General features: G+C 44.8%; 1 protein-coding gene across 4 annotated transcripts in view; it reads left to right on the forward strand.

Moving 5' to 3' along the window:
- Positions 1–11653, forward strand: part of ralgps2 (Ral GEF with PH domain and SH3 binding motif 2) — a 79812-nt gene that overhangs the window by 35884 nt on the left and 32275 nt on the right. For all 4 annotated transcript variants that reach the window (XM_034704029.1, XM_034704013.1, XM_034704022.1 and 1 more), the window contains exons 6-9: positions 3401–3484; positions 5566–5655; positions 6603–6695; positions 6806–6932. In XM_034704029.1, the coding sequence (XP_034559920.1) occupies positions 3401–3484; positions 5566–5655; positions 6603–6695; positions 6806–6932 (394 nt within the window). The remainder of the gene's footprint in view (positions 1–3400; positions 3485–5565; positions 5656–6602; positions 6696–6805; positions 6933–11653) is intronic.

The raw sequence follows: 11653 nt of genomic DNA on the forward strand, positions 1-11653 counted from the left end.
TAAACATGTTTATTAATGCTACAAAGATCGTCTTTTTCCCATTCATGCCTATGTGGTTTCCAGTGTTTCTGCAGCCAGCCTCAAGCGGATTCTCCATGAAGTTTATAACACTTCCGCATGGGCTTCATAGTTTGAGACCAGAGGTTGCCACTTGGTTGGAACATAACAACTGAGGCCTCAGAGAGAAGCAACTTCTCTGTATAATGAGACCAAAACAGAAATGTGGCACCACCTTGTAGTCTGCATCCCAGAAAAACACTACCGACTTCATCCAGAGGGGGCGCCAGATTCAACACAGCATGAAAACTCCTTACTGTAGCTTTAAAGAGTGAATGTGAGCTCTGTGTGCTGTTCTTCATGTTTTACAAAGTTCACTTCGCGTCTTTAAACACGAAATCAACACAAATTATTCAGAGTGTAGTGTAGCTTAGGTTAATCTGACGGCATCTAAATAAACATTATTCAATAAATTCAGATGTGTGATGTGTAAATCGTGATTGCTCACCCTGCAGAGACGATAAAACTGTGGTTTGTTTTGCCGCCCTCCTGCAGGCCGCGGTCACAGCCTACAGTCGATATAAACCTTTACATTTCACGGCCCTGCCCTCTTTTATTGTTTTCCTTTTCCCTCAGCTCTTTCTATTTTTACCAGAACAGAGACGGAGACAGAGACAGAAGGTAAATCTGAAGAACATAAATCCAAAATAAGCTGGCGAGTTTCAGGTTCTCTGTCTCGCTACAAGCTGCAGTACAGATCAGGAACAGACACACGTGTGTGCAGGTTTTCCATCAGGCCTTCCTGTTCTCAGTAAATCTCAGTCTCCCTCCTCCTCCTCCTCCTCCTCCTCCTCCTCCTCCTCCTCCTCCTCCTCCTTCTCCTCCTCCTCCTCCTCCTCCTCTCTTCTCTGGGATCTGAACACGTCAGTAGGACATTCAGACTCAAACAAAGGGAGCTGATGTGGTGTCTGACATGAGGTCACCGGTTTGTGGTGATCAGAGTTTATATAATGGAGCTCACAGTGAGGCCGTAAAGCTGAGTCTACAGTCGGTCGGAGGATTATCAGACTTTGTTCTGTGATGTTAACGTTTGGCTGCGAGTCTGAACTCTGTAAAAATCATCACCTGGATCCATCAAATCATAAAAACACTCTTTAAAGTCATCAGATATTAAACGTTGATGATACCTCTTGGAGTTAAATGTTGGTCCAGAGTTGACGTCGTTGTTCCTCGTGTGAGCGGAGGAGACTGCAGCCCCGCAGGAAGAAGCTGGTGGTCTGTGGTTTGGAGTTTGAAACCAGGTCTGCTCTCCAGAAACTGAACTTTAGTCAGTTTTTATGAATGCAGGTTTTGAGGCCGGAGAGTGAAATGAGACCTGGAGGGGAAATAAAGTCCTGAGAGTTTCTGTACCAGCTGTGGATCAGATCCTCACTGCAGTGAGGAGGGTTAGAGGAGGAGACTGGCTCAGGTCTCACCCTGACACCCTGCAGTGTTGTGCGTGAGTGAACACAGCTCTGGTCTCTGTAGGAGGGCTGTGCTGGACCGTCTTTGGACCTGTTGTGGTCACAGGAGAAGACAGTCTGTCTGCTCTCTGGGTGGTCAGGTGGAGGTGTGAGCTGCTGGACAAACAAACAAGACTCCTCCCTCAGACTGAGGAGTGGAGGACGAGCATGGACAAGCTGAGAGGAAGAGGAAGTCAAATAAATGATGAGTCGTCCTCAGAGAGACGGTCTTACAGAGTCTGAGGAGACTCCTCAAAGCTTGGTCCTTAATTCTCACACTCACTTCACCTCCTCTCATTCCTCCTCGTCCCCTCATCTTCTCGTCTCCTTATGTGCTGATTCAGACTCACCCACGTAACGGAGTCTTTTTTTAACATCTGACCAGACACTTTGATCACTCCTCCCCCCGCGCCTCACGGAGAGACTCCCTCGACTGAGCTGGACTCCCTCTGTCCTGCTGTGGTCCAGGTCAGAGGCTGTGTGTGTGTGTGTGTGTGTGTGTGTGTGTGTGTGTGTGTGTGTGTGTGTGTGTGTGTGTGTGTGTGTGTGTGTGTGTGTGTGTGTGTGTGTGTGTGTGTGTGTGTGTGTGTGTGTGTGCGTGTGGCAGGATGAGAGTTTTCACTTTTGTTCTTCTTGTGTTACATCAGAGTCTAGATGCTCTGAGGGGGAGATGTGTTTTTGTGTGTGTTGTCTCATTCTTTACTTCAGCCCGGAGATCAGACTCTGAGGATGGACAGAGAGCTGCTGCTCTGTGATAACTAAGAACATGTTGAATCTCTGGACTCCCATTTTACGTCTTTAAATTTTGAGGGAAGGGTAACAACATTCAGAATCACTCTTTCATATTCATCAGGGAATAACAAAGACTCTCTGTGATGTAACCTGAGTCCTTTACTAGATGAAACTTGTTCATAAAGGTATCAGGTCAGAGAAGAAAACTTAGGGAGACTCTCGAAAGAAAGAAACCACAAACTAAATACAGAAGTACGTTATGTAAGGGATAATGTTTGGTTAGCAGGTTGCTATGGGAAAAAGAATCCCGACAGGGTGAGACAAGACCCTGATGCAAAACACGTTTTTAAATCATTGATTAAAGATGATTTTATTGATTTAAAGTAATTTATGTTTACAGATTTTAAAAATAGCCCCAGTGATTCCTCGTCAGTCAGCGTTCCATGGTGATGGATTCTTATCTGCCTGTTGCGGTGGATTGAACATGAAACTGTCCTCATTCAGCTCTCCCTCTTCTCTGAGCTCTGCGGTTCACACACCTTTAAAAATAAACAAGTGTCTCATCTTTGACCCCTGCTGCTATCATCACCACCGCTCATGGTTTAAGTTCCTTTGTAGAGACCGCTAACCTAAAGTTTCTCTCACCTGCTCCGCTCCGTGATCATATTGATGGACATGATCCAAGATGTAAACGGCTGTAGTCTGAAGATTTAGCATGCTAACAGAAGCTAACAGTTTTACCTCACCTTACAGTCTATGGTGTCAAGAAGCAGAAGCTAAATGTGTCTGAACTCTTTTCCATGGATTGATTTGACATGACGTGTGATCGTGTCTCTGGTGTTGCTCATGTTAGTGAAAGTTAATAACTGTTGTCAAGGGGTTTAGACCAATCAGAATCAAGCATCTTACAAAACCGGAAGATCAGTAAGAGAGCCGCGTGATAATAATAGTTAAATATCTGTAGTTGGCACACTTCATATTTCCAGTTTGAGAACGTGATGTTTACACCACTGTAATAAAAATGAAAATAATAAATGAATAAAAATAAATAATCAATATTTTTTTATTTTTGCTCTTAATAGATGATTAAAAACCTCTCTCTCTCTCTCTCTCTCTCTCTCTCTCTCTCTCTCTCTCTCTCTCTCTCTCTCTCTTTCTCTCTCTCTCAGGAGCTGTCTAGCTGCGGTTGGAACAAGAAGGAAAAGCACAGCTTGGCTCCCAATGTGGTGGCCTTCACCCGCAGGTTCAACCAGGTGAGACAGGTTAAATTAACCCTTCTCCTCTCTGCTCCTCCTCTTCCTCATCAGAACCTGCTCCGTGCTTGCTCAGGACGTTGTGATCAGTGAGGTTACAGTCCTCTCCTTTAATCCCCCTCTCCTTTAAGAGCGCCATGGTTCTCTCCTGCAGCTCGGGATGAGACGATCTGACAGGAATGTGTTTGTGTGGAAACTCTGCGTGTGTGTTAGCTTCACACTCTGCAGCTGCTGGAGGAACACGAGCTGTTTGGATCCCGATCCTGGACAGGGAGGGCAGAGAGTCCCGCAGAGCTCTTTAACCCGGGCCAGGGCCAGGACTCTCTTCATCCTCCTCTTCATCCTCAGTGTTGTGTTGTTGGCACTGAGGATGAGAGAAGAACTCAGGACGCATTAAGATCGACACACAGAGACAGAGACGGATCAGAAGCCTGAACGCTGCAGTGGATCAGTTTCTATCACTGCAGGGTTAGATCCCGAGAGGGCGGCTTTAAGTGTCTGCATCCTCACTCTGCACCTTCATGAGTCTCCTGTTATCGGATCTTTCTCTCCTGCTTCATCAGACTTTAAGAAACATTAAATAATGATTATAAAACGCTTGTGCTGACGCAGGTTGGCAGCCTCTCTCTCTCAAACACAGCGGAGCACGGACTTAAATGATGATGTGACCGAAAACTGATGTTCCTGGTGATACACTTATGAGAGTACAAAGCAAACTGGAGTCTCTGATTACAGCCGCTAACAGATCAGCGTTCTGCCTTTGCTGTGATACTTAGTACGAGTTTGAGATATGGGATCATACTGTTGTAATAAAGGAAGTGAAGTCCTCCTCACTGAATAACGTCAGACATAACATCTCCTGTGTCTACATGCACACCTGGCTTCAGTGCAGAAAATACGTCCTCCACCTGCTGGAACGACATGACGGAACTAAAGTAAAGACAGTCACGAGACACAGCACAGACACTTATAATCAATCAGGAGAGAGGGCGGTCCTTGATGTGGACCAGGACACCTGAGCACCAAGTTTACTTTAAACTCTGAGGAAGCAGAGACCGAGCCCTCACACACCTGAGGATCTGACAGCTCTGAACTCTCCCACACTCACAGAGAGAGTCTGACGTCGAGCGTGGAAACATTAAACTCAAACATTCGATTTGATTTCTCACCACTTTCATGAAACGTCTCTTTCTATTACTCCTCTTCCTCATGAAACGCTGCAAATCAGATACATGTGACTCAGTTTCACTTATGCTATGTGTGTGTGTGTTTGAGAGGGAGGGAGTGTGTGTGTGTATGGGTGTGTGTGTGTTTAAAAGAAGATAAATGGATGTGCTCCCTCCTCACCTCTCCTCTGAAACAAAAACACGTCTCCAAGCAGCTACCAGGAAAAGAGGACGAGCACAGAGACACAGAGGAGGAACAAACTGAAAACACACACACACACACACACACGCACACACACACACACACACACACACACACACACACACACGCACACACACACACACACACACACACACACACACACACACACACACACACACACACACACACAGGGTGATAAGAGGAGAGAGAGAGAGAGGTTGTGGTCAGTGTGTCTGAATGTCTGATCAGAACATGATGTGCAGACAGCTGAGAGATCTGACAGCCTGCAGTCATACCTCCTTTCCAGTCCTCCTCCTCTCTCACTCCTCTCTCTCACTCCTCTCTCTCTCTCCCTCCTCTTTCCATCCATCCTCTCCCTGGAGCTCAAACACCGACTGATTCATCGACTCCTCTCTTCAGTTTTCTCCCTAAAGACACACATTTCTATCAACACTCTGCATCCAGCCAGTACACACACACGCAAACGCACACGCACACACATACACACGCACACACCTGTTGTGTAATCATCTGCAGTCTGAAGGTTTTCCTCTGAAGTTCTTGTTCTTATCTGGAGCTGTGTGTCTGTAACTGGTCAGGGATCAGGTCTCTGTGTGCTCTGGTCCGTCTGATCCGGTTTGAACTTTGACCCCAGAACTGTTTCTGTTCTGTTCTGTTCTGACCTGTGTGTGTTTTTTGTGTGTGTGTTTCAGACAAGTTTCTGGGTGGTGCGAGAGATCCTCCACGCTCAGACGCTGAAGATCAGAGCAGAGGTCCTCAGTCTGTACATCCGCACTGCCAAGGTATAACCCATCAACACACACATTAACACATTTACACACACATTAACACATGTACACACATAAATAGATAAGGCTTCTTAAACTAAAGCGTGGATCCAAAGCAAAATAATTCCTCTGAATCAATAATGGGGTCAGGACTGATGGACTGACGGACAGAGAGCAGAGAGAGAGAGAGAGTCCGCCGTGTCACCTTATCATCTGTCTCTGTCTGCACATAAACGTCAGGTGTCGTCTTTATGAGATGCTGACAGGAGCTCACTGAGCGTCTCTGTTCTCTGAACTGAGACTGAGAGGGATGTAGAGACTGTGATCGAGTCCTGCAGGATTCTGCAGGGGAGTGTTTATGAGTTCTTCAGAGCGTTAAAACCGCTGTGAGGCGTTCAGGGGATAACGTCTTCTTTCCGGCGCTTTCTCTCTTTACTTTCTCTCTGTGAGTCCACCATCACTGCTCGCTCGCTCTCCTCTGCTCTAGGTTTAATCTGAGTTAGGTCTGTCCTTTAATAAGCTCTGGATCTTAGACAGTGAATGTGTCGTTTTAAGGAGCCTCATTGAAATATCAAAGTTTTGATAACTTCAGCTACATGTCTTCTTTTGTGTCACCATCAGTCCTGAACACAAACATTTGATCTAAAGTACCTGGAGGAGATTTGAAGTGTTTACAAACAGACTGAAATGAACGGTAAACATAACTGACATGTTTACATGAGAGAATCAGGTACTTATTTGTCCACAGGGGTGCCAAAATCCACACTAACAGAAAGTTCCTTACTTGAGCTTTAAGATTTAAATTACAAAGAACTTTTGCAAATTCTTTAAATAAAGACGCCGTGACTTCAGACTGTTAAAGTTGGCATCTAAATGTCTTTCCCATCAGTCAGTGTAGGTTTACTGTTGATTAGTGTGTGTGTGTTATAAACTCGTGTGTGTGTGTGTGTGTGTCTCCTCAGAAACTGTGTGATAATAACAACCTGCATGCAGTTATGGCGGTGGTTTCGGCACTGCAGAGCGCTCCAATCTTCAGACTCACAAAGACCTGGGCGGTGAGTATCACACACTGCATCATGACCCACACACACTCTAGTCTACACACACTCTGCACACACTCTTTATTCCTTTATTTATCTCCCTCCTCATCGTTTCTCTTCTTCAGCTGCTGAGTCGGAAAGATAAGGCCACCTTTGACCGCCTCGACTACCTGATGACCAAAGAAGACAACTACAAACGTCTGAGAGACTTCATCAGCAGCCAGAGCATGGTGTCCTGCATACCATACTTAGGTACGCACGCACACATACACACACACACACACACACACACACTCAGAGGGACATGTTTCACATTCACTGTCTGTTTCTTATCTTTACTGTGTGTTTACGAGCCGGACGTTCTCGTGTGTGAGACGTCTGGTTTCATGATCTGCTCATTACTTGCTCTCACTCAGCCTGCAGCCCGATGTCTCTATTTCTGTCTCTCTCTCCTTCCTCTCTCCTGTCCTCCGTCTCTCTCTCCTCCATCTCTCCTCCATCCCTCCTCCTTTCTGTCAGCTGTTTGTAACTTTTTATTCCAGCTGTTTTTCTTGTGATATGTTTTGTTGTCACAGTTTTTAAATCTCTACAGAAACCCCCGATGCCTCCTCTCTGTCTGTAGTTTCTAGATTCATAATCCAGCCTGTGGGAGGATTTCAGTCTGCTCATAATCTAAAGTGACTCTGCTGGCTGCGGAGCAACAGAGGGACTTAGATCCAGAGTTTGGTTTTAATCTGAGAGCGTGTTTGTTTACAGACGGAGGATAATTGTCGTCCTGTAAACACTGAGGCTTGTCTTGTGTAAAGTTTTCGTGTGGTTGTGTATCTCAGCGCTGACGTCAGACAGCAGAGACTCTCCGTGATGTAACAGGATCATGCTCAGAGTGCACGTGTGTGTTTGGATTTATTGCAGCTATGTTTGTTCCTGTTGTGTCTCTGTGATGTTTTTATATCACTCATAATGAGACTCAGGCGCTCCGTTAGATACAAACACACACAAACACAGAGACGGGTCTGTTTGTCATTAAAGAGGAGTTTCTTCATCCAGTCGCTGCCATGAGTCAGACGAGGAGCCGGGTCTGAGAGACGAAAGATCCTGTGCTGGTGCGTGTGTGTGTGTGCGTGTGTGGGTGTTTGTGTGTGTGTGCGTGTGTGTGTGTGATGGTTTCTCCTCACAGTCTGTCCACGATCTACAATGTGTGTGTTTGATCAGCCGGCTGTCCTCAGATCTGCATCGAGCCAAAAACAGACGCTCTCAGTGTTTCAGACGAAGCAGGCGAGACGTGAACGCCACAAAGTTCCTGTTGTGGTCCAAACTTGCAGTGTGTGTGTGTGTGTGTGTGTGTGTGTGTGTGTGTGTGTGTGTGTGTGTGTGTGTGTGTGTGTGTGTGTGTGTGTGTGTGTGTGTGTGTGTGTGTGTGTGTGTGTGTGTGTGTGTGATAATGTCTCAGGTGATAACAGAGGGCCTGTGTAGTTTCCACACTGATGGTCTGTGTGACTCGGTGACCTTTGACCTCCTGTTAGGCTCTGCTCCCCCTCTGTTGCCCACACACATATCATCTACTTCCTGTTCAAGAGCCGATCAGCTGAGACTGAGAGCCCACAGAGACACACTGCTCAACTGTGGCACACACACACTAAAACACCCCAATAACACCACACTTACACACAGAATACACACTTTAAAGCTTCAGTTAGTAACTCGGGCTTTAACTGTTTCAGTCTATAAACTCACCCGGCCTTTATTTTGGGCAGGCTTTAATAAGAGACAAGCTTGAACTCATGTATTGCTCAGTAGAGATGGTTTTCGTTGTTATTTATAAAGCCAACACAAGCAGTAAAGTCCTCCCCGTCCCTCCTGTCACTCATGAGGTCTACATTTCTCCAGCTTTCTTCCTCATCAACTCGTGCGAGACGATAACTCTGATTCATGTCTTGTGGATTCACTCATGCTTACACTCCACACATTTTTAACCCTCTTCCTCCCGCCACTCTGCAGTCTGCTTCTTTTGCCGTCTCTGAAGTTCATCTTAACATTTGTTCTCTTAAAGATTAATGAAGTTTCTTTTTGCTGTTTCTTTTTTTGCAAACTTGAAAACCTGACAGAATTCACGTCCTCTGGTTTTTCCGTGCTGCCACGGCGATCAAATTCTAAACATCAGGTGCTTCAATGCACGGACGACCAGATTAACAATGAATGCAGGCAGGCTTCTAATTGAGACAAGCCTTTATTTGTCAAAACTTACAGCCACACCCTGATACCGACAGAGACCTGGGCTGTTTCCGAAATCGCCTACTATACTAGCAGTACGTACTGATATGTCCAAAATTCAGTATGTAGTAAGTAGTATGTGAACAAGAGCAAAATCTGCAGTATGCCAAAACTCCCCGGATGTCTACTGATTCGGGAAAATATCTCAGTATGCATCGGACCAGTCTTCCTCGCGTACTGTTTCCCATAATGCACAGCGCTCGTTCTGCTTTTTCTTTTTCCCCATTTTTTGACGGGAGGAAATCTGTTTTTGGGTGCTGTGAAAGTTATCAAATTACATATAAACCACTTCCTAACTTTTTAAATCATAAATGGATGCTAAATAAGCTTTTTATTTATCGGCTTCGCCGTTGTTTACTTCCGCTTTCCGAAACTGGAAATCCAGCGAAGTCTGGCTCAGCATGCTGCATGACGGATCGGACAGAACAGTCATACTACATACTAAATTCAAACGCAGTATGTAGTAGGCAATACCTACTGCCTACTACATTAGTAAGTAGTATGTAGCAGGCCGTTTCGGAAACAGCCCTGGTCTTTAAATGAGGAGAGGCTTTTATTGGGAGTTTTACGGTGAACATGCAAAAAACACATAAACACATCTACAGACAAAAACACATTCACACCCGAAAACACGCTAACAGTTAAAAACAGATTTACACACACAAAAAAACACACAAGAACACATTAAAAACCCACCGACCATACAAAAAGACACTAACAAGACATAAACACACACAAGAAACACAGAAACACTTACATATCAACGAGGGATGGACAGTGATTTTGAATATTCAAATATTCGTTCACTTTGTTAAAATCGAAGAGTTACTTCGAATATTTTCTCATTTTAAAAGTTCCATTTTTCATTGTTTTTACCAGTGCCTCATTGTGATACGGTATTCCCCCAGACGGTGGCTACAGAGCGTCTTAAATCTGTTCGTAAACTGCATTAGCAAACAGAAGAAGAAGAATGCTAACTGCATTAAATAGCCAAAGAAGAAGAAAACATTAGCGACTGTCGCAGCGATTTTCTAAGTTTCTGATCTCGCACTACGACAGTGTGAGTGATGATCCTTCGAATAACAGACAAAAAACAGCAAACATGTTCAAAAAACCACATAAAAACACTAAATTCATTCAGTTACGGTAACAAACACACAAAAACACACTCCAAGACACCCATCGTCATGCATCCTCAAACATGCACACTTCTCAGACCTTCTCAGCACGTTCCACTTTGACTGCTGCAGCCACATAAAAAGGCTTATGCAACACATCATCATCATCATCATCATCATCATCATCATCATCATCATCATCATCATCATCATCATCATCATCATCATCATCATCATCATCATCATCATCAGGCCTTCATCAGTCTGAACTCGGGGCTCTCTCAGATATCCTCTGCCCTTCAACCCTTCAGATCGGAGCTCTCGGCGTCTTAAACCTTCAGTTTCACTCTTCAGAGCGGACGCTGATTTAAGGCCCCACAGATGTTTCGGAGCACACGTTGAGTCTTTACATCAGCTGTTTTTGTCTGTGGAGGTTAAATCAGGTCTGACGGGTCAGGAGGGAACACTGGAACATCATCTGTGTAGATAAAACGTTTAACCCTCGAGGTGTTTGATAAATATGATAATTCTATCGACATATTTTGGGACTTTCAGAGAACAACATTAAACAATATCTTACATTCCTGGAAATGTGTTTATGAAGTCTGGTACTGTTCAAGCTCTCCTTTGTTTGTCGTATAATAGATGTTTTTAATGGCTTTAATGAAAACAACAGATTTATGTTGAACAGGCCTTCAGAGTGTAAACTGTGACAGCCTTATTTCTCGCCATCTGATGCCCGTCTCTGCGTAAGGCACTCGTTTGTCGGAGGACTCTGCTGAGTGAGTTTTTGTTTACACGTCAGTGGAAGTGAGGAGGGTGAAACTGAACAGGAAAACAGGAAACCGTTGTTAAAAACATGATACATGGTTTGGAAAACTTCAAAATTTGGGGGAGCAGAGTGAAACTATACAAGATATACAGCTGATCTGTGCCAAACAAATCCTGGAACACACCCACACCTGGATCCTGAGTTTCAGTTTGTTCTCCAGAGACATCCGAGCATAAAACTTTCCCAGCTGATTGTTTTCTTAATGTTTGAGGTCATGTTGCATTAAATAAAGCAGCAGAGAGGTGAGTGTTCCTGCAGACGCTCTGACTGTGTGTGAGCAGAGAGAACAACCTGAGATCTGTGTGTGTGTTTGTGTGTGTGTGTGGGGGTGTGTGTGAGACTTACAGCCCCTCAGAGACACACGTCAGGAGAGCAGCCATCATTCATCTTTTTTGTGTTTTAGGAAAGAGAAGCTCAGAGTTTCTGTGGAAGGAATGTTCTTCGGTCTGTCCGTCTGTCTCACCTTCATCATCCTCGCTGTTATCACGTTACGCTCTGGATTCTTCGACGGCAGCATCGTTAAGACTCCTTCGTTATCAGCCTCTAATAACACCCGATCGGACTCTCGCTGATTCAAACCCTCGGCTGAAATCAAGATTCATGTGATTTGAGTTTTTCTCCCACTTCATTTTTTATTCTTCTTTAATCCCTCTGGCCTCCGGGCTGCACAGCTGCTGTTTCACTTCCATCAGATAAAAGAAGAATGTGCTGTATCAGATTACAGCTGATCATTTATACAGGTGTTCGCTCAT

This window comes from Notolabrus celidotus, chromosome 2 (genome assembly GCF_009762535.1).
Source record: "Notolabrus celidotus isolate fNotCel1 chromosome 2, fNotCel1.pri, whole genome shotgun sequence".
NCBI lineage: Eukaryota > Metazoa > Chordata > Actinopteri > Labriformes > Labridae > Notolabrus > Notolabrus celidotus.